The sequence below is a fragment of the Lytechinus variegatus genome, chromosome 4 (genome assembly GCF_018143015.1).
Source record: "Lytechinus variegatus isolate NC3 chromosome 4, Lvar_3.0, whole genome shotgun sequence".
Lineage (NCBI taxonomy): Eukaryota > Metazoa > Echinodermata > Echinoidea > Temnopleuroida > Toxopneustidae > Lytechinus > Lytechinus variegatus.
The window spans coordinates 36,492,220-36,517,011 of NC_054743.1; the positions used below are offsets into that span (position 1 = coordinate 36,492,220).

Here is a 24,792-nt window from a genome sequence, read left to right on the forward strand (position 1 = left end):
TAACACAATTTGCCGATGTTTTTCCAATATTTTGACAAAGTGAGACCTTACCTTAAAAAATTTGAGTAATTTTGGTGATTTCAAGGGTTTCAATTAAGTTGGCGATAATTTTTTCAAGATTTTGATTCGATAAAGAGATATTCGACCGTGCGCAAAATTAGGTCACGCGCGAAATAAGGTCAGACCGCCATACTATTGTTTGTGCATCTGACCCGATCTGACCCATTGACTTGTTCCACCACTTCTCCCCACTGATCTCTCCTTTAGGGGAGAGATTAGTGCTTCTCCCCCCTTTCCCTCCAGACCTCCTCGATCCTCCTCATTTTTCAATTTTGATTAGACATTTTAACGCCACCGACTGTTTACATGCGCGCGAGATTCGATTGGTATGTGTGAAAGGGGTGGAATACCTGAACAAGAACCAGACTTCAGACAGGATAGTTTTAAAGTCACACAACATTAAAAGGCTTTATTCTATAGATAACTCATAACCAAGACCATAGCTTTAGCAGCTTTCCCAAAAGTCGCACTCCCCTCCCTTACATGTATCAAGCAGTCCTCAGTAATATATATGAAAGCTTCTAGTGCAAACAATACTGTGTATGTCTGTAAACCCTTACATGTGTGATGGTCCAAAATTCTAACGTTAAAGGTAAGCCTTTACTTTTTTGTGTTTTACTCTTCATTTTTTGGGGGTGCAAAATACTCCCGCTAATACTAGTGCACAAAAGTGTGAAGTTATGACCGAACTTAATGTTGTCAACTTGTGATGAAGCAGGTCTGACGTCTGCACAGTGGCGGCACCAGGATTTTCAAAGTGGGGGGGCAAATGGGGGCAAGAGACATTATTGGGGGGGCAAGGGCAGTCAAAAAATTTTTTTGCATGTGTGGAAAAATCGAGCGCGAAGCGCGAGTTTTAGTGGCCCCAATAAACATTTTTTTGTTACACTTGATATAAACAGAAATTTTTGTAAAATCAGGTAATGCTTAATGGAGCAAAGTTATTGATCAAAACTAGATCATGAACTGAACATTTACATATATGTAATCTTAAGGCGTAGACCTATTCTACTTTTACATTTTTGTATCACATCAGAAAAAATGCATGATCGCATTGTAAAAGACTTCAATATTTAATTTCTGTTCTCTTTTTCATATCTTATTTTTTTCATACATAGGCCTAATAATTTTCTTCCGAAGACAGGAAAGTTTTTAATACACAGGGTAAAGTTTATTTTCAAATATACTATAGTTGGGTGTCTTGTTATGAGAATATAGCCTAATAGATACAGACATTCCCCTCGTGGAAAGGTCAAAAATTTAAGAGGGAGGGGACAGAACACCCATCGCAGATTGCACATCTTTACATAGCCTATTTACTTTTTCACTAAAAACCATGACGGTGACAAATTATGAACGAAGAGTTCAAGCATTCTTATTTGTTAATGAAGCAAATCGATGAGTTTAATCCAAATTTTACATGAGTAGATGCATATTTATTTCAAGGAAGGGGGCAGACTTTGAGTATTTGTCCTCCACGCCCCCCCCCAAAGAATAAACATTGCTGACGACAGAATACACGCCATGTACTGTAGTTTAACACTTACATTAGCTTGTGTATCACACATTGAAATGTCTGCCTTAATGCAAGATATAACAAGCGATATAAACTTATTACAAACTAATAGTGTGCGAGGAAGCCAACAGCGACTAAGTGAGAAAATTTTCAAGTTTTGAAGAGCAGAAAATGGTATTTTAGAGCACTTCACAGCTGAGCTTGAATATGTAGTACGACAGCATCTACTTATTTACAAATTACTGTATAATTTTCTTTTAAGTCCTCAAAATTTCTGGGGGGGCAAAGCTTCTGAGTGGGGGGGCAAATGCCCCCCCATGCCCCCCTTGGTGCCGCCACTGCGTCTGCATACTCTGCCTCTGCTACCGTGCATGTGCTATGCTAGGGATTCGCCGCGCCGGCCTGGAGCTCGCTTGCTCCCCCGGCAATGCGGGGCGGCACGGGCTTCTCGCCCCGTGACACACGTCGGTAGGATGGCCGATGGTGGTGAGTAGTGCCCGCCAGTACTAGTAGTGGTACTGGTAGGATGGGGGGGGGGGGGGGTCGGTGCCGGACACTTAATATTTTTGAAGCCTTCTTTTTTGTCTTTGGATTACACTAAAAAGTATGAATTCAATACTCTTCTATTTTGTTCTCTATTACTTATTAGGCCCTATATATTTCCTTACTAACATGACTAACATTTTAGAGTATGATGTAAAAATTGATGAAACTTTACTTGTAAATTCTTCGAAATGACTTTCTAAATGGATTGTCCGGGGGGGGCACTCGACCAAAAAAGTGTGCCGCGAGCGATACAAAAAACGGGGGCCTTGGTTGGAGCTGGAGCGGGCTTATTGTAAAAAGGAGGGTCCTCGGAACGGGCTTCGGAACGACAAATGTTTGTGAAAACGGGGGTCCTTGGAACTGATCGCCAGCGTGTGAGCGCGTATGCCTCCCTACGGAACGGTCATGCATGCATGATGCAGCAAGCGCGGCCTAGCTCCGTCGAGCTCTGCGGCCGCTTTTCACCAAAATTGCAGCTCATTCAACGCGATCGGAGCGGCGTAACGAAAAATATGCGAAGCTTTGGAGCGGATTTCTCTCTTCTTTTTTCTCGATAAGAAGAAAATGCTATGCATTGGAGCGGCTTTCTGTGTTCTTTTTCTCAACAAGGCAAAAATGCTATGCCTTGGAACGGAAATTTGAGTGTAAAAATGGGGGTCCCCTCCGCGGCACATACCCACTATGCATTTTATACTGAGTGCCCCCCCCCGGTGTCCGGAGACACTGCAACTGGGTATATAGTAATGGTAAGTTCCCCCAAGACTGCGTAGTCCCCCTTGCATTTATATTAACTGAAAAATTTTGTGAAACATAGAAGAAATTCATGTTAAATCTTGTTAGGTGCGCAGACTTTGGGCCCAAACTTAGCGGACGGTCATTGTCTAAAAAATAGCCAATATCTTTGAAATTTGTGAAAAGCGACCTACATTTAGCTTTGGCGTACGTGTCAGCATTATCCTGATTTTTTTTGTTTAGATTAAAAATTAAACTCCACAAAAAACTTTTGTCTGCGGAGTTAGCTCAGCTTTTGACCAAAAGATTCAGTCTGTATTTTGGTTGTTCCCTGAACTGCGTTGGCTCCACTCACCAATACATAGACTGAAGAGTTGGCCTGTACATGTACGTACAGCCAACGTGTTAGATCTAACTGATTGCTAAGAACTTCCACCAAATTGATTTGATATTAATAAAGAATATGTCAACAAGTTGATACACAGATAGCTGATATGGCAAAATGTGCGCTATTGATTTATTATAGAATTTGTTTGCACAATTTTGTTAGATCCAAATGCAAAATGTGGGGCACTCCTTCAGCCAAACCTCAGAATGCCTTCAGTTGTAGCAAATACATGTTCCTTGGAGAGGACCAGATTCATTGTAGTGTATGAAGTCATGTTTATTGTGCATGGTATTTATATTCATTTTTTAAATATATTTTCTTTGCAGAATGATAAAATGGGTGTTAACTGTGATGGTGTGAAGGCTTGGTTAAAATCTCGTCATATCTCTGTTCTAGGAGAATGGGTAGAAGCCTGTATTGAATGGATACAACAAGAACATCAGGTAATTTTACAGGGATCTTCAAACTAAAGGAGTATAAAACCTTTGCAACAATTTAGCCTGCTTGAATTGAAAACAGAAAAAAGGATCAAAGAATGAGATCAGTAAATTGGACAATTTTGACATATAAATGATGAGAAAATTATAAGCATTGGATGTCAAGATCATTAGATTTAGATTCTCCCATCAGTAATGTAACCAATTAAAGCCAATTGGTGTTGCAAAATGGACGATGAGCATTACATGGCCATTCTGTTGAAACTTGGGGCTCGTTTTTCAACACCTGGACAAGTTCAATATCCCTGGAGTTAGTTCCAATCTTACTAAACCTGTTTCACGAAAGGCTTCCTAACTACATGTAGAATCCCTTGATATCGATAGAATCGGAAAAAAGGGCAGACGACACGTAGCCTTAGTCACTGCCACTCACAAAATGGCATAATTGTCACGAAGTAAATTGTGAGAAAACTGCAAGTATTGTGATGAATTTGGAAATACATCTAATCAATAATAGCAGAGGCAAAATATGCATCATACATACTTCAACCATGTAGATGGGAGCATTCAATTGTTGAGAAAATGAAATTATGAAAAATTTATTTCATGACTAAAAGATCACATGTGGACATTGAGATGGGTACCCCGGGGACATCAAATTTCAATAGTTTACTTACGGAAGTAAAGCTTAAAGGTTTTTTTTGTAAAATGATGATAATTATACACTTTATTATGATTCCAAACATCATCAAAATTATAGTGTAACATAAATTGTTTAAATCTTTCGATAAAGAAACATGCAATTTTACAAATTCTCTGCATAAATTAGAGATAACATTTATTAGAATACTGATGATAAGGGTCTGAAAACTACAAATATGAGTCCAGTTATGGATGACCTGATGTGGTAGATTCTTTATCCATTCAATTATTTTACTATTTCAAAATGAATGGTTTTGTGGCATTTTACCAACAGTTTTTAAAGTTTCTGTACATTACAATTATTAGTTAATGATCTATCCCACTTGTTTTGCAATGTAATTTCAACTTCTATGATAGATTATGTAAGATTATAATTTCAAATTTCGAGGCACTTTTGCATGTCATAGTCTACCCACGTGATAACACTACGTCATTAAGAAAGAAGTTGTGACAGGTTCGTAGGTGTCATAAATAATTTAGTGAGGTTGTTGTACCCGATCTTGGTAAAGAGGGCTTCGTGAAACGTTCAGCGGACAAGGAGCTCACCATCTCCAATTTAGTCAAGAAGTTAGACTTATGATGGTGTTGAGAAACGAGCCCCTGTATCCTTCTATGTATTATGTACAAAATGATTTCAAGGGGCAAAGAAACCAGTGTTATTTTCTGATTTCCAGTGAATCTGTTTCTAATAATAGCGGGGCCTGCTGGGAAAATGGTTTTCAGAACTGAAGTGGGTTTCCTGGGTAAATATAGCGATATATTATTATAAATTCATAACACTTCTAAAAGAGCACATGATCTTGGTTTTGCAAGGAATTAGGGAACTTAAAATTCATTTTATATTTTTAAAAGTTTCTTGAAACGCTCTGTCATTGAACATGTATCTCCTCAGGAATTCATATTGCCAGACTTTTATTTTTTTCTGCAGGGTACAGCATTTTCTGGGAGTCAGCTATGTAAGATGGTGTATGAGCAATGGTTAGATTCAGACCTAACTGAGATTGCCACCCCATGCCTGCCAGCTGGGATCAAACAAGCCAAGAAAACACAACTCAAGGGAAACTATGCCCTACAGGTGAGAAACATGTCACAACTCATGAACTTTAGGCCGTTTTCATACTAAAGGTGAAGTGTAGTTACTCCAGAATAACTTTGGATTGAGTTGACATGCTTGTATGCGGACTGACATTACACCCCCTTTCAAACTGGCAAGCTCCCCAGCGGAGTATTTGCAGTGGTTTCCAGGCATGTGACGCGGAATCTCCCCCTTGCGGACATGAATGAAGTTGCCATAGGCGATACCGCACTACCGGTGCGGACTAACTCCATTTGTATTGTAACCCTCTTCTTGAAGTGGGTTGAGTACTCCTTGAATCCTGATCAAAATAATCCTAGGATTTTCCTGCTGCCCTCCAAAGTGGAGTAACTTCTTCTGGACTCCGGAGTAACTCAACTTTTGCTGTCAGTATGAAAGTGGTTAGTGATATCAAACAAATGAGCTCACTTATGCTTTTAAGGACAGGTGGTGTTCCACAAAGAGGTACATGTAAGTCTGACCCAAAAAGAATCATATTGAATACACCTCCACATCAGATACGGTCCTAAGGGGGTTTTTCACAAAAATTTTTAAGTATGACTTAAGTCGCACATAAATGCCGACGTGAACATCATATGCAAGAGACAATCTTCTTTATTGATAGGCAAATATACCCAAATTAACCAAAACTGTTTCATGTTTGTCTTTAATATGTTTGAATGTTTGCATAGCTGCATGTTTGTTTTAGTAGATTTATGATAATATGTAATACTTTAACTCTGTATACATTGATTTTGTTCTCTATCTATATTGCAGATGATTTCCAACCATGTATATGCCCTATTCATGTGCTTCGATGCATGCAAGCATGTTGTTTATTGGTTTTTTTTTTTAGTTTTTCAATTTTCATTCTCATGTAATACTCTTACTTATGTAAACATTGTATTTATTTTGAATGAATATGTTTTAGGTGAATTGTATTCAAGATATTTCCAGCCCAGCATATGCTCAACTCACCAAGCTGCAGGGTCGAGAAAATGAGAATGCCTTGATCACAGCGGCCCCACCTACTCAGGGAAAGGTAAATGTAGATGTACAGGGACAGTACCTCGAGCGAAGTTAGTGCAGGCTCCACTCCACTTCACTAACGCTACGCTACACTGCACCTACCCAAACTCCGGGACTGTGAACTCGATCTGATATTCCGAGTGACAAAGGTGGGATCAAAACGTTATTCATTGTAAAGATTAAAGAAAAAAAATATAACGAGAAAGAAAAATAGCTTAACTGATTCATTGAATATTTTCCTAAACTCTTAGAATATTTCTGGTATTTTCTGAGTCATCCAATATCATATAAATATTTATGGTGTTTGACCTGCGACCAATCAAATGCGATGTTTTTTTAAATTGGCCATGAATAATACATGTGAGGAATTAGATATTGGCCCAAAATCACCAATTTTGAGGATAACAGGAGGATGGACACAGAGTGAAATAAGGGTGTAGAGTAGGATATTAAGCTGTTTTTCTTTCTCGATATATTTTTTTTCTCTAATTTTTACAATAAATAACTTTTTGATCCCATCTTTGTCACTCGGAATATCAGATCAAGTTCACGGTCCCGAAGTTCGGGTAGCGGTAGTGAAGTGGAGTGGAGCCTGCACGAACTTCGCTTGAGGTACAGGGATAGGAGAATGGGGAAGGGGGTGTTTGAGGAAGATTCCAGAGTAAAAAGAAAAAATCCAACAAGCAAAACACTGAAAATTTCATCTAAATTGGATGTAAAAGTTGTAACATTTTTAAGTTTTGCATAATTTCAGAAAAAAAGGTTATATTCACATCCTGGACGGTATGCAAATTAGGGGACTGATGACATCTCTCACTATTTCTTTTATATTTTATTATATGAAATATTCAAGTTTTCTCCCCTTTGTCCACTGAACATGTGGTATTACCATTGTTTTAACATTTTATGGTTCAGTCAAGTTGGTCCTTATTGTTAAAGCTGTAAAAATTGAAAAATTGTATCATTCAAATGATTAAAAAAAACAAAAGAAATAGTAAGTGAGGGACATCATCGACTCTCTCATTTGCATTTCACTGAGTTGTGCATATAACTATTTTGTGAAAAATAAGTGAAACTTTAAATTGTAACTTTATTTTACATCCAATTTTGATGAAATTTTCAACATTATGCTTAATGTTTAAATGTTTTAGTGTTTAATTTTTTTTTCTATTGATTGATATCAACATTTTTCTGGGTTGAACTTGACCTTTAAAAATGGAAAAGCTGCACAGAGTCCTGATAGTGTGATCCTAGACTTGATTCCTTATATTTCAGTATTGAAAATTTGTACAAACACATTCTTAATCTTATTTCATTTGAACATCATAGTTGTCTTAAAATTCTACCAATGTTTAGTGTATTAGGAAAATTTATTACCCATTTGAACCTAGAGTAAGGTGCTATGATTTGTATGTGTATTTCTGAAATCATTGATGAATTCTTGCATTCCGTGTGTTGATAGTTAAAAAGTCAGTGATCTGTCCTTGTCTTTTTCTTGTTCAGTTTGAGCCGCCAACCAGCCGATTGTTGATGCTATCTTTGACCGATGGACAAGAGACTATCCAGGCCATGGAATACAGGCCAGTGCCATGCTTGACCTCTAAAATCAATCCAGGAGCAAAGGTCAGTATGTTAAAGTTGATTCAGGGTCATCCTTTCGACGTGAATATGGAAATATACGGCATGTTTAATTTCTGTGAAAAATAATTTTCCTTCTCACTCCATTCAAGCCTTGATAATCTTAAAGAGATATGCCAGTATTTGCAGTAAACACTGATTTCATGAGAAAGTCTGCAAAACCAGGCTAAATTGTCAGTATATCATCGAAGATCTAGATCTGGTACAGTTACATAAATCAAATTTTGTGTAATCTTGAAATCTACGCTGAAAAATGTTTACACGGAAGATCACCAACACAGATAAGCGCACATGGGACAGTGTATTATTATTGCTGGAATATAGACCCAACGGAAGTGCCCAAATCCTCGCTTATTTTGCTTATTTCTCAGGAATGACACAATTTCTTCCAGAATCCTTTGGCACATATTTTTCATTCATACAAACAGATGCTTTGGTGGTCATTTCATTGGATTCTGTATGATGTCATTTTGATATCGTTACCACAACTGGCATTTACCTTTTAAAGCATTATCGTTTTTCATAAACTAGTAAAAAAGACAAATCTTAGGAAAGAACCACATAAGAAATTTAACTTCGATATTTTACCTGTACACATGTATCAATTTTCACGTTTTAGGCATGAGACTTTGAAACTTGTGCTCATCCCCCAAAATTTCTTTCTCACGGCTGTATCACAGTCTATCCCTGTATACATTATACACAAGGCCTATCATCTCACACACAGCTGGACCCCGTTTTGAGTTATGATTTATCCGATCAATCTTAACTGTATGGAAATCCACCCATACCATCATAACAATGTCCTTTATGAACAAAGAGATGCATGCTGAATTCTCAAAGAAATGATGAATGTATGAATATACATCATATCTAAAAAAATATTTTGAACAAATTTGCATTTTATATGTTGACGTAGCAGTCGTAGCTGGCCATCCAGAGCTGTGGTTGATCGGATCAATCGCAACACTTTGTAAGATGAGGCCCAGGTCTTTGAATTCATCAACTCGGATTCTATGGAATGGCATATCCTATTTTGTTCTAAGACCTATGATTCATAACATGACAGTGCATATACCTCCCATTCTCTCTCTTTGATTCACTCTTGCTTATTTGCATTCATATTTTTCATTATATTTTGATATCATTAAAAAAATATAGGCCTATGATATTTTGTATTCAAATTTGAATTTAATTTTTTGAAGGTCTGCAAGTGAATGATTTTAATGACATATCACAGCTCTGGACAGCCAGGGGAAGTGTCCGAGGCCCCATCTTTCAAAGAGTTATGATCAATCCGATCAATCGTAACTCTATGGAAATCCAACAATGTCATCATTTTTTTCTTTCTGAGATTTGTTTGATGTCCTTTGAAAACAAAAAGAAGCATACTTGAATTGTCAAGAAAACAGATAATGTATGAATATACATGTACACCATTTCTAGTAACAATTTTGAACAAACTTTTTTTTTTGATGATGACATTGCTGGCATTCCATAGTTGCAATAGATCAGGGCCCTGTCTTACAAAGAGTTATGATTGATCCAATGAATCTTAAGTATGGAAAGCCAGCAAAGTCATCTTATAACTGAATGTTTGTTCAAAATATCTTCTAGATATTATGTATAATCATTAATTCATTATTTTCTTGACAATTTGGAGTTTTCCCCTTTGTTTACAAAGGATATTTTGCAAATTTCCTGAAAAAAAATGATGGTATGGATGGATTTCCATACAGTTGAAATTGATCAGATAAATCGTAACTCTTTGTAAGACGGGGCCCAGATCAATCGCAACTCTTTGTAAGACGGGCCCCAGAACTTACATGGCCAAAACACTGATGATCCATAGTGTGATTATGAGGAACCAATTCACATTGGCGGAAACAAGATCTTTCTTTTTTTTGTTTTGTGGTAAATTTCCATGGTCCCTATTCTCAATTGCTAAAGAAAAATGCATAATAAACGTCTTTATGTCTTTCGTTTAACCGTTCCCATAATAGATCATATTGTCGGGTGATATGCAGTGTAGACTTGGTGTAATCCTAGTGACACCTACCCATGTCAAGGTCCTTGGTGGTGAGGTAGAGGCACTGAAAGAGGCCAACAGTCAAGAGAAGATACTAGCAAGAGCGATGTAAGTAACCAATGGTCCAGCAGCCAATCCAGTCCAGCTGAGTGTATAATCACATTTTGACATCTGAAAACTTTCCTTGATTTTGATTAGCTGAGAGGTACTACTATCATAACTGTCTGATTTTGCTGGATGAAATGTCCAACAAGTCCTTTCATGGTACGCTTCCCTGGACCCCTGTGAAATACAAGGGTAAATTGCCTATTCGTCTACTGCCGACTCGTCCACTCACCACATGGTCTACTTTCATTTAGTCTAATGCCATTCTGTCCATTAATATTTGGTCTTACAACCATTTGGTCCAATCATCACTTTGTCTAATCACCATTCCGTCTATGACCATTTCCTCTCATAACCAGTTGGTCTAATATCCATTTCATTTTCATTCATTTTGAACAATTTAAAACTTAGTCCAATTAGACTAAATGAAAGTAGACCATGTGGTGAGTGGACGAACTGATGATAGACCAAATGATAGTAGACGATTTGGCAATTGGACAAACTGGCATTAGATGAATAAGAAATAAACCAAATAAAAGTTGCTTTGTGGAAACTTTGCCATCCCTTGATAACTTCTAAAGAACTTTTGATTGGCTGACAAGCATCATTGCCAATTTAGTTACATTTGGATGGTAAAGCTATCACAATAGTAAACTTTTATGCAACAGGACCAATGATTTATAAAGTGCCAGTATCTAGTTGCCTAATCAAATGCATTGATGATGAGACCAAATATGTCATTTCATGATTACAACATTAAAAGTACATGTAGGAATAAAAAGATATACCATAAATATGTGTGTGTAAAACCGCACTTTTTAAATAAATTGAATTGAAAATTTTTCCCGAAGGAAAAATGTAAAAACAGGGGGATGCGGTTGATGAATCCATACAGAGATATTAGGTACTCATAATTACACACACGGATAAGAAAAATCACTGCCGAAGAGAAGACAATGCCTTGCTAAATTCCTTTTGATCTGAAGTCTTAATATTCGTAACATTTGGCTGAAATAGGTTTTGGTTGTTTGCATAATTTGCTTTCGGAACTAAACTAGGGTAATATTCAGCCTCATATAACTCTTAAATAAACGTCGGAATTGTTTCATATTTTTTAAAGAAAGTAAGGGAAACATAAGGAGAATCATTTGTTTATTTACCGGTATTTTTTTTTTTTGAGGCCGTAAATTGGGGTGTGTTTTATACACAAGGGCGGTTTGTAAACGATCTGTCATCAGTCAAATAGTGCTTAAAGTGGAATAAAGGGCACCATTTCATGAAGATTGTAGGCACTGGCAAGTCTCCTTTTCTGAAAGTTACTATGGAAACAGTGTGAGGTCAGTGCTTCCCAGCCAATCAAAACCAAGGATTTCACCAAACTTGTCAGAGCTAAAAATTTGGTCAGTGCTGACAACTTTCATGAAACAATCTGTGGCCACAAGAGAGCAGATCTTACCACAGAAAAAACGTCCACTCCGTGATCAACATTTGGCACAATAAGATTGGAAGTTCTTTTATTAAAAATCTAAGATTTTAATGATAGTTTGGAGCCCATTCCATATAAAATAATGATATATGCAATATGTTACGCGCCATATCCATCTCATAAGAGAAGCTCAATGCACAAAAGGGGGGGAGACAAAATTACAAGTAACAGAAAATCATTGATGATAAGAGTTATAGAGATTCAATATTGAAGTTCTAATTAAAGTTGCAACTATGATAATTGAGTTAAAGAGTTGCAACTATGGTAATTTTGCTATTATGACAACTGCCATAGTAACGGGAATCGGTAGTCAAGAAACTTTTCCATGGCAGTTACAGTAATGGCAAAATTACTGTAGGAAATTGTTATTAAATGGGTACCAGAACACAGTGTTACCAGGGACTTTCTGATAGTCGTTTGATCTCTATTTTATTCATCTCTCTTTCATGAGCAGTGGAGTGACTCCCCCTGACAGACCAACTGATAGCATCAACCAGGATGCAACCAGCAACGCTACCACTGCTGCGATCACAACAGGACAGGCCACCTTCACCGCTGCTGCACCACATCAACCAACCCCCAGTGATAATCAGCAACAGGCCTGCCATCAACGCAGTGCACTTCCGAGGTGAGATTTCTGTGGCATTGCCTGAAATCTCGCATGAGGAATGAACATCAGCTCCTAACCATGCTGATTTATATATTTTCACGATATTCTGAACAAAAAAGTAAAATAATTCAATATACTGAACTCGAATTTAACAATCTCAATAAAATGAAAGATTATCATCGATTTGTCATGGTCTACGCTGGATCCTCAGTTTTATATAAGATTCTTGCATGATAGGATCACTGCCAGTTGCCACCTAAAGTGATATCCAATATTTAACTTGTATTTGACTACAGCAAGGTTACGATGATACATCGTTCAATGAGGTCTATGCATTTATACATGTAAGCATTAATACTTTTTTTAACCCATTGGTGACTAAGCTTGCATTTATCCAGCTGGAGTCTATGGAGAACATGTCTTATAGCAAAATGATTTACATGTAGTCGTTAACAGGTTAATACTATAATGTATATTAAAGTAGTATGAGCACATGGCAATGTTCATGAATATATGTGTACTTTCAGTTGGCACAGCAAGGCTCCAATAAAGCAGGAGCCACGAACCAACCCTTCCACTCAACAGAGACGGAGTCAAGGGCATGATGGGTCAGTCTCTGACAGGAAACCGACCATTCATCAAGGATCAATTCAAAGTCACTCCATGACAAACCAAGACATCGACCCCGCCGGTCAACAGGGTTGGAATCGTGAGCACCCAAGGTCAGTGCAAGATTCCAGACATGCTGGTCATCTCCGAACCCACCAAGGTCAGTCACGGTCGAACCAAGACTTCAAGACTGCGGGGATCCAAGATGCTTTCTTAGATGATGACTTTGATGAGGGGTTGGATGAACTCATGCTAGAGGAACTGGAGAATATGGAGAAGGAAGCACAGAAGGTATGTTGGTGTACTTCAGTCTATTCAACAAATCTATACTTCAAAATATTTTACATTATATCTTACATAGATTGAATCCTGTATAGTGTTTGGTTCAAGTAGCATCATGTAACCGAAGATATTTCAACTATGATGTTGCGTGACGGCCAGCGCGCTCTCTCTTCCGGCAAGTCCAGCGATGCGTCGGCGCAGGCACTAATCTGCGTTCCGCTGAGCGCAATGGCTCGGAGAAAAGTAGATAATTCAACTCAAGTAACCGGACTTTGCAAGCTCAGTACAGAGATTTTGGTTACAAATTATTAAAAGTAGGATATAAAACATATATATCAGGCGTTTCATTCGAAAGCATAGTAGGAATTATTAATCCTCGGTTGGACTGGCAAAACTACTATATTTCCCTCGGGGCTTCGCCCCTCAGGAAAAATAGTACTTGCCAGACCAACCTTGGATAAATAATTCCACTATACTTTCTCAAAGCCTGATATATTTGTTTATTATACATACTTGCTTAATACAGGTATCTAGCACTTATAACTTCCCAGCGCTCTTCAGAGATGTGAGAATTAGTTTGATGACTTAGCCAAAGTATATCATGTTCTTGTTGTGTACTTGTATGCAAGGCATCAGATTTGTCATGTAATGGTTTACCATTTAGCCCTTGAAAATGAGGAGAGTGAAATTAAGGTAGGAGAATCGGGTTCAGACAGTTTGAAAACGATTCTTAACTGATGGACTGCTAATTTCTGTAATTCCCATAGTCTTTAAACAGGTACCATCTGATTTGAGTAGATTATGGGTTAATCCATGTATCAGAGGTTTGTTTGTATCCACTTGGTCTAATAGCAGATGGTCTAGTCCCCTGGTCATCTAACAACATGGCTGAACCCTTTGGTCTACCATCAATTTGGTCAAATTACCGTTTGGTCCAACCAAAACTTGGTCCAATATTCACTTCATCAAGTGTCATTTAGTCTAATGCCCAGATGGTCTGATATCTGAATTGTTTCCTTATTTTATTGCAATTTGTCATATTAATATGGTTAATAAGCAGTTAAAGGGAAATGAACCCTTTGGAACAAGTGGGCTTGTGTGGAAACAGAAAAATCAAGGAATAAGATCAAAGAAAGTTTGAGAAAAATCGGACAATTAAAAAGAAAGTTATGAGCATTTGAATATTGCGATCACTTTATATGCTATAGAGATCCTCCAATTGGCACTGCAACAAAGATGTGTGATGTCACATGTTAACAACTTTCCCTTCGATGAACTACATGTATAAGATACCCAGAAAATTGTCTCTTTTTGCTCTTATGGTGATACACAACTCTTCATCCATCATGTATTCTTTGAAAATCTGTCTACATGCCCTCATATAGAAAGAATACATGATCTACTGATAGATGTGATAAAGGGAGCAGCATTATTAATGGGAAAGTTGTTCACATGTGACATCACATATCTTTACGATACAGGAGGGTCTACATTACAATAATGATCTAAAGTTAAGTGATCATAACTTCCTTATTATTTATTCAATTTTTCTCAAAATTTTGTTGATTTATTTCTTTGATTTTTCTGTTTTCGCACAAGCTTTCTCGTTCCAAAGGTTTCTTTTTTCCTTCTAGATAGCGACTAAGCGGTCTTAGACCAAGTGGGTTAAAAATGAAATAATTTTATCCTAACGGGAAGTAAGACAAAATAGTAATTTGGCGTAGTAAAAATTAGACAAAATTGTTATTAGACAGGGTGTAGATTAACAAAGAATAGACCATGTGGGATAAGATATTGAATTGAAAAGTAGAATAGAGTAGGTGTAGACTAAGGGGCATCTTACCATATCAGACACTGACCGTCTTATTTCATTATGTGTAGGTTAAGACGGAACCTAATATCGCTCATCAAGATTGGGAAGTTGAGGATATTGATGAAGAGGAACTCTTAGCCATGGAATGGGAGAGCAGTAATAAACCAGTCCAGAACAGACAAAGACCAAACAATCCTACTGAAGATCCTTCCCATAGACCTAATACTGCCATCGGACCAACTGACTTTGGTCACACAAACCGGCAATCAAGCTCAGTCAAACCTGTCTCAAATGCTAGCACAGTATTTCAAGACAGTGATAGGACTAGTAAACCCTTTGGCAAGTCCCAGCTTGCTACAGCACCAAAAACATCACCTGTATTTGCATCGAATGTTGTGCCCCTCTTTAAGCGGGAGATAAAGCCACCTGGCCATGCAAGGGACAATGCTTCAAGAATGGTGCAAGGACCTCAAAGGACAGTATCACCTGAAGTCCAAGCCATGAACTCGCCAAGAACACAGCATACGAAGCAGGGTGGCGAGCATGGGTTTGATAGAGGTGTGAAGCAGTCTGTGAATCCTAAGATGGCTGTTGCTACACGGATCATCAAGACAGAACCGGTCTCCCAGCAGGGCCTGGGTGATGCCACCCATAGGACTCTTGGGAAGACCAGTGTTGATCCTGTGCCAGGAGGTCCAGAGGGTAGTGACTTTGTTTCAGCTCAAAGTCTTGTGAAGTCTGAAGAGGGGGAGAATGCACCCAAGAGAATGAGAATGCACTCTGGTGAGTTACAAATACATTCAAACCAGGGCCCTGTCTTACAAAGACTTACAATTGATCCAATCAATCGTAACTCTATGGAAATCCATCAGTGTCATAATTTTTTCTACAGGAAATTTGCACAATGTTTTTTGTAAACAAAGAGAAGCACAGCAAATTTTCAAGAAAACAATAAATGCATGAATATACAAAATAGTGAGAAAATATTTTGGATAAACATGCATAATAGATGTTGATGTTGCTGGCTTTCCATAGTTGAGATTGATCGGATCACTCCCAACTTTTCGTAAGACTTGGTCCAGGGTTTGTTTAATAAAACTTGTTATAATACCAAATGATGTACGCAATAACAGTTTTAAAGCTTAGGAAACCCTTCTGAATTCAATTTGAATGGATGATAGCAAAATTTGTCATCAATATTGTTCATTTGTTTTTGTTATCACAACACATCTTTATGAAACATGATCCTGAACACATTGCTTGCATTCAATTCAATTCAATTCAATTGAATCGCTAACCTTTGTGTTACAGGACACAGGTACAAAATAAAGACCCAAATTCACACAAAGGTGGTTTTGAAAACCCACAGTTGAGTCCATGGCTTATGCAGATTTCCTGTATAAATTATAATTATTTTACCGCATATATTAAAAATGTCCAATGCTGATGCACGCTTTTGTCAGTGCTCCAAATTGACGCCTGTTGCCTTGGTTATCTACGCTCTTTCATTCGTAAGTCCACTGTTTTGAATTAATGAGTGAATAAAATAGCGTATCCAACCATGGTAACAGGCGTCAATTTGGCACACTGACAAAAGCGCATCAGCATTGTACATTTTTATACATGCGCCCGATACGTACTTAATTAAGCGTAATTTATACAGAAAATCTGCATAAACCATGGATTCAACCGTGGGGTTTTCAAAACCACCTTTGTGAATTCGGGCCAATATGATTTGCATAGACAAAGAAAAATCAGACAAACAGAACACAAAAAATTTGATCAAAATTGGATAAGGAATAACAAAACTATGGAATTTTAAAGATTTGCATTATTCCGGTGAAACAGTTATAGGCATGTCTTCATGAATATTCAATAAGCAAACTGATTATGTCATATCCCCACTTTTATTCTGTTACATTAAATTAGAGGTTTATTTAATATTTTTGTACCAAGAACTAAAAAGAATTGATTGAATACTGATAGTACACTAGATTTTCATTGCTGCAACGTATTTCATTATAAGGGAGACATGTCATTCACACATGTATAAAATAATGAAACAATTATGATTTCATGTAGTAACATAAGAAAAGGGACAGTGGGGATGTGACATTATCAGCCCTGCTGATGAACATATCCTGACAATGTGGATAATAAGTGTTTTCACAAAATATTGCTAAACTTTAAAATTCCATAACTTAGTCATAAGTTTGTAATCAGATTTTGATGAAATTTTCAGCTTTTTGCTCTGTGAATTTTGCTCTATATTTTCAGCCTGGAGTGCCCCTTTAAAACATCGGTTTATGCTTTCCAAGAATATATTTTACTAGACTTATACATGTAGATGGTGTTAATGTATAACTGTTATATATCAGTGCCTGTGGGCATACTCAGCATATTGTATGGAATACATATATCATAAATATTACATTTCTTTATCCAGGTCCTCAGTGTGCCCGTCCTTTTGTCTATCTCATCAAGATGGTCAACCAGCTGGAGAAGAAAGAAGCCTGTCGATTTGATGTCAAGGTACCTTGTCACCAGAATTGTATCTGTATAACTTTATCATAGTATCATTAGTAGGGTTGACAACAAGAAGCTTTGTAGTTATAATTGGGAAGAGGCCTGACACTTTGCCATTTGCAAGGGGGTTCAAGGGGTACAAAATAGTTGGTTAGTCATTTTCATCGCTATAGGAGTTGATCTGTTATTGCAACGTTCCTACTGCAACTGGTAGTCTTCGTCAGGCAATGTGTAAAATTGCCGCTGCGCGCCTTTCATGGTGTACATGTAAGCTGTGTGCCGAAGGTGCCGAATCCGCTTCGCTGTGATTGGTCGGCACAACCGACCAATCAGAAGCCGCAGACCTGCGATCGCCAGGCAACTTGTGGACGTCTGGGAAATCTTGTTGGCTGCCGGCGGCGAATTACGGACGTTGAGGAGTCACTGGCGGTAGCATTTTCATATCATGTTCTTTGTCAGTGGGACAAAAATCTAAAGCTATCTTTAAATATGTCAATCTGCCATTTGCATTTTTGTAATTGCAGAAAGACGGACTGTCAATGGGAGCCAAAATGTGCTTGAAGACAATGGCTCTGTTTTAAGTGAAGAACGGGGGAAAACATGGGGTCAGCCGCACCAAAATTTGAATATTCTATGGAAATGTCCAGAAACTCTTGGTAATTGATGTATATATTTTCATAAATATTTGTTTACAGGGTTTTATAATGACTCTTGTATCAAGCCTGTCTCATAACCCAACCTGGAGCCTCGCTGCTAAAATCAATGATGGCACCATGTCCTTGGATGTAGATATCTCAGACAAGGTAAATGCTGATGATCTGTGAAAGCCTATATCGTCGGCCTTATGCCAAAAGGGCCTTAACCCGATTTTAGGGGTTCTGAATATTTTATAATAAATTTAACACATTTCATGTAAAACTTAATAACTTAACACGTTTATCGAAATTGGCTTCAAAAGCAAAAAAAACGACCACAAACTTTTGATTATTAGAGAGGCCAAAACCTTTAAACGCCATTATCTCGGAATGGCCAAACGCAGTTAAGGCCCTTTTGGCATAAGGCCGACGATATGTAGTATGCCTAGCAATTGAGTCTTGGAACTCTTGTTGGAATGCTTCCCATGGAGCGGAGAAGGTGCATACATTGTATGCGGGCATGCAAGGATCTGATGACCGGGGTAATAATATGTCTGTAAAGCGCTTAGAGACGTCGTTCCGATGTATTAAGCGCTATATAAATGTGGAATATTATTATTATGATTTTATTTTTATGTTTTATACTAAATATTATTCACAATGTCATTTTGTGAAATTAATAGTAAGACAAAACACTGAAACCCCTTTCACAAGTTTGTTAATGTATTTATGCTAGGGTCATGCCCAGCGTCATTAAAAATTCAAGTAAAACATTCTTTATCTCTTGATATTCTTTTTTGTTTCAAGGTTTTGTCTGACATGATTGGTTTTACTGTCTCTGAAATGATGGTAAGTTAACTAAAATCTCAGTATTTCCAATGCCAATTAGATTGTTTTACATTACATTTTTTTAATGTTTTGTGATACTTTTTTCTGTTATTATAGTCCCATCACTACTAACTTCCTATATGCATATACATGTAGTCCTATTCCCTTTTAATTTTTATGATGGTATTTTTTTTAAAATAATATTCAATTTTGATAATTATAGCAGACAAAGTCTGAATTGCAGTTTTATTTTTACAAAGTAAAATACAAAGTATACTTACTCTAAAAAGTATTTGCAAGAATGGAAACATGATTGGTGAAAAATTTTGCTTGGTAAAAGAAATTAAATATAAAGGTAACAATGAACTCTGCTTAAAGATTTATAACCATTATATAATTCTGTGATACATTTTATAATGGAAATCGCCTTCTTATGAAATTGGTGTGATCAGTTTCTGCTTCATCAAATAATTCTTATTCCCATTTTCATGCATTTCTTTGTTTTGTTTTTTTTCTAAAGGAGATGAAAGCCAGAATGAAGAAGTGCGGAAAGGAACAGGTCATTGAAATCAAGGAAACTATTAAACAGGTAAGCACACATTGAACAGTGTATCCTTATTTCTTGGAAAAAGACCCAACGTCTGGTTGGAATAATAATAGTATGTAACATTTATATAGCGCGTAATACAAATATTTCTAAGCGCTGCGTACTATTACCCCGGCTTTAGCATGGCTTTCCTGATCTGACCCTCGAGCATTCAAGGAATTCCTTCCTACCGGGTACCCATTTACAACACCTGGCCAATTCATATAGCTGTTCGTAAGTTAAGAGTGACTTTAAGAATGGCTGGTGATCCTTTCTTGTGGTAAATGATATTCACCATTAAAGTCTGATTGGTGATTATGTAGCACGTAAGACAGGTTCATCAGTAATTCTTAAAGTCGCTCTTAACTTACGAACAGCTTTATGAAACACCCACCAGGCTGGAGAGTGGCAAACGTAGGTAAAAGTTTTGCCAATGGAGGCGAGTGCTGCGCTGGGATTTGACCCCCAGACCTTGTGGTTTAAAGTTTGGAGACTTATCCATTACGAAAATTTCCCGTTTGATTCTCGACCTCACTTCGGACTGCAAACTGCGGTTTTATACCCCGATTTGTGTTTGGAATATCTCAAACAACTTTTCCAACCCCGATAAACCCATCTTGGCCAGGTAATCCCCTTGTCTCGATTTCACCACCACGGGCCAGCTAAATGAGCGTTGAGCCAAGGACGAAATGATAAACAACGCTGTGCTATTACGTAAGACTTGTCTGCCTGTAGAAGGATCTTCGGAATGAAATTATTGTATTCGATATTAATCACGTTTTCAAAGGCATATTACATTCAGACATCCAATACTAGTCCATTTTCAATTTCGAACGAAGAAAATCGACCTTGAAATAAGGAAAGTAAGCGAATAAAAATTACGGTATGCTTAGCATGCAAGGACCGCGATGCATGCATGGTTTCTGTCCGTCCAGCAAGAAAATGGGTTCACTCGCGCAATGATACAGTCTTAACGTTCGAAAAATAGAAGTAATGGCATACCAACATACAAAGTATAATAATCATGCTGCTGATATGCACAAAAATATGAAATCATTATTTTTTTTTACCCCAAAGTCTTATTCATAATTTAAATACAAACTATGCCTGTAACTATTTTTTTAATCGCAAACGTATTATTGCACCATACGTGGTTCTCCGGTAAACTGCCCATGTGCGCTGCATCCATTCCACCGTTTGTTTCGGGTCGTTTATACTTTTAGTTTCCACCATTAAATGTCTAACTTAGATATGTTGTGCTAATTTTTTTGTAAGTCAAAATGTTCATCGTTGGAGAGCGAGTTCAGGCGATTGATGAGTTTGGAAGATGGAGTGTTGGAAAGATCCATCACGTGTCTTAGTTTACAAAACCGCGTGCCCGTTGAACCCCGATCCCTTCAGTGCCCATTTTTAATATGTTCCCCTTCCTCAAGTACATCTTGTTGAATAATCACTTTAAAAAAAGTTGTTTTTTTTGCCCCCCCCCCCTTAGCCCCCGTTTCATAGTGAAAGTTCTTTTGCAGTGTCCTTTTTTATCTTTGATCAAGCGACCCATTTGAACATGCCCATATTTGATTGTGATAAATGTCTGTTTTATTTTCTAGTTCAAAATTTGTCATTCTGCTAATATGAGGTGATTAAAATTAGCGCCCTGTAGTTTTTGTCGGGAGAAAGAGAGAGAGAGAAATAGAGATGGGGTGGAATTTCCACCCCATCTCTATTTCTCTCTATATATCTTTAACAAGGGCGCCGGAAGCGAGGGGGGGCAGGGGGCACTTGCCCCCCCCCCAAAAAAATTTTTTTGGGGGGCAAAACGAGATTTTGCCCCCCCCCATGTGCCCCCCTGAAAGTAGAAAAATGATAAATTTTTAAATAATTAAAGGACAAAAGTATACGATGAAGGCACTTTTATGCCCAAAAATTGTCATTTCTATTGTCAAAAATGAACAATTTTGCCCCTGACGGGGCAATGACATTATCATAGTAAGCCTGGCGTCTTTTGACGAACAGTTCCTCTGTGAAACATACCTTTGAAAAGCCCCTTTTCCATCTTATTACAGTGTGATAACGTTTAACCTTTTAATGAATACATTTCAGACTAAAACCGAATGGCAAGCTAATTTTCTTTAATATCTAAACCTACAAATTATGAAAAAGATGGATATCTTCTTAGATAAATGATTTGATTTTATATACATGTATTTCGATCCAAAAGTGAAAAAAAAATCAAGCACGTTTTGAAATAAAAAGATGGCTGTGTATTTATGCAAAGCGCAAGCGATTTTATTATTTTTATAATATGTCCTGAAAGTTTTCTTTTTTCCCAATTATTCACCTCCCTTCCATCATTCAACTTTCTTCCCGGTCCTATCTTATTTTTCGCCTCACCTTCCGCCGCTTCGCCCCTTGATCTACCTATGATGACCCCTCCCACGGCAGGAATTTTGTGTAAAAATGGAGTATAAGTCTCGTTAATAGTCAAAGAGTGTTTAAAAAACAAATTTGGGGGATAAAGCATAGTTAAAGTTCATTGTGAAGGATTAATCATAACTCATGAAAACTATTCTTTATACTGAGTACGCAAACAATGAAAATATTCTCAGTATATTCCAAGTAAATTTGGAATAAAGGGAAAGTGAATTGGATTAACAAAGGTATGATTTTACTGGGTATGGAACATTCTCGTCTAACCGTCTATGCACTAAATTCAGAGGCGATTTTCCTTTTTCATCATTTTTATTAGTTATGAAATTGACAATGGCCATCGATGTCATCAATGTCATCACTCTTTGGCTGGTATATAGGGCTAGATGAGAGCTGGAGAATAGTTGGGCCGGTATGCCTTTTCTTTTCCTAACCAAGTTCTTAACAAAAACTCCCGGCAAAAACTATCTGTTTATATATATTTCGAAATTCGAGGATACATGTGTATAATTTCGATTTGAAATTATGTATTTTTTCCATAATAAAAGAGCACAAATAGTAGGGGGACATTTGATATTATGTACCCCTTTCCAAAATGGTAGGGGGACGCGTCCCCCCTGTCCCCCTGGGATTTCCGCCCATGGTGATGGGGGAGCTTTTGCATTTTCTAGAATAAAATTGAAAGATTTCGTGCACACTTGGGTGAATTTTGTGAATTTTGCCCTCTCGATCGGCGGCCCCCGGATGCATACGGTCATGTTTGTCATCTTAAAGTCTTTAAAAGGCCTATATTACATTGGTTTGAAACAATAGAGTTTGCAATAAGGCTCGTAATTTGCTGGAACTGCGACCCTGATCATGAAGAAACACCAATCTGGGTCAGAAGGGAGGAAACAGGAGCAAAAAGAACCCCAAGACTGTTTAATTCTCAAGAAATTTATTTTTGAATGCTCTTAGAAACGCAACTTTTACACTAAATTTTTACACCCTCAACCACACCCTCTCCCGCTCGATCGCTTCCGTATCTCACGCTTTCAAAAATATTGTGCCCCCTTCGGGATTTTGCCCCCCCCCAAAAAAAAACACAAGAAAAACTGAAAGGGTTCCGGCGCGCCTGGGTGGAAACAAATCTGAAAGAAAACATGAAACCAAGAAAGGTATTTCAGAGGGAGGTTTACCGTATACACATGCTATTTTTTTACTTTTAATGGATTTTTAAAGTTTTGAATTTGTGATGTCATTGTTCAAATCAAAGTGACATCACGAGTAATAACGGGAAGTGATATCAGTTGAATTTGAAATTTTTGTCTAACATGTTCCAAATTTTTTAATGTTATTCCTTCATGTTTTCTCATCTCTTTAATAGGGCATTGGCCGTTGCCAGCAAACGTTGATAGATCTTTCCTGTATCATGACAATCGAGGTGAGGCCAGAATGTCCTAGGCCCTTGCTGATCGCCGTGAGACAACCTACCATGGATGATTGCAATGCCCTCCGTCGGTGCCTCGAGGAAAGCTCGTGACGTCTCCTATTGCCCCTGATAGATATTTACTGCATTATGACAATTGAGGTGAGGCCAGATCCAGCCAATTCATATTTGTGATCCCTATTTGAGCTCTTGAATCGGATACAAGTCACTAGGATCGTCATACGATAGAAAAATACAAGAATAAACCCAAATGTCTAGACCTCCAAAAGTTCCAATGGCTAGCCACCCAATGAACATTTTCAAGTGGTTTCCAACATTTACCACATAAAAAAGAAAAGTAGTTCCTATCCTGCTACTGTCTAAAACCTTGATTGGATAATGGCCAACAAAAAGTCCAAATTGAAAAATATGTTGACATATTTACAAAATTTTCATCATGAAGTCTTTGAAACAATTGGACTGCATTTGCAGTGGTGTTTACCGCAAAACTTCCACTATGCATTTGCTCTATTGGCCTAATTACAAAAAAGACATGACATTTATACAAAATTGACATCACATTTATTTCATTTTCAAGTTAATTTTTACCCCATTTTTATAGAAATTGATTTTAAGTGCATTTTGTTGCTGGTAGTGGTAATTTAATATTCATCATCAAACACCAATTCATCAACGCATTCTTTGCAAAGGAAAATGAACATGTCACCTCAAAAACGAGTGCAGATGTCATGAAACAATCTCTTTCAAGACCTTCAAACAATCCATTACACACATCCTCATCCCTGGCATGTTGCATTTAGCACAAAAATTTTCTGTAATGTCTGCGTCATGATCACCAACTGAAGAATCTAGCACATTTTAGTTATTAACATTCTGTTGAGGTTTTGATGCACATATCTTCCTTTTCTTTGCCAGTGGATCTTTTATTTTGTTTCTTTCTTTCATTTTTTCTTCTCTTTTATTTGTTGCTTTCATTCTTATTTCTTCATTTTTGTCACAATCAACGTCTGAGCTTCTGAGGCGGATTCTGATATCCTCTTTGTGAAAGTTGTTCCGTAATTGCGGAGATTTACTCACGATCAGATCTTCATGAGCTATGATTTCAGAAACCATCACCTACACTTCCCCCTGCACATCCATATCAACCATGTATCTAATGGCTACACAGATGATGTGCTTGCCCCCATTTTACTTTGAAAAGCATTCCTCTGTACAAAGTTATGGGAGCTCTTTTCACTTTCAGCTATTTTCAAGTCTTCAGCTTTTTCAGCGCTTTTTATTTGTGATCACTTTGGTCCTGGAGCAAA

The 24,792-nt window shown here is 37.5% G+C and overlaps 1 protein-coding gene across 1 annotated transcript; it reads left to right on the forward strand.

Moving 5' to 3' along the window:
• The first annotated feature begins 339 nt into the window (after positions 1-339).
• LOC121413961 (recQ-mediated genome instability protein 1-like) lies at positions 340-23,745 on the forward strand. Its single transcript, XM_041606985.1, has 15 exons — positions 340-388; positions 621-652; positions 3,569-3,685; positions 5,310-5,456; positions 6,388-6,498; positions 7,989-8,108; positions 10,127-10,260; positions 12,198-12,371; positions 12,881-13,253; positions 15,126-15,840; positions 17,504-17,589; positions 18,279-18,386; positions 19,026-19,067; positions 19,567-19,635; positions 23,423-23,745. Exons 3-15 carry the CDS (start codon positions 3,578-3,580, stop codon positions 23,576-23,578), a joined length of 2,343 nt encoding a protein of 780 aa, XP_041462919.1. The 5' UTR covers positions 340-388; positions 621-652; positions 3,569-3,577; the 3' UTR covers positions 23,579-23,745.
• Positions 23,746-24,792: the final 1,047 nt, after the last annotated feature.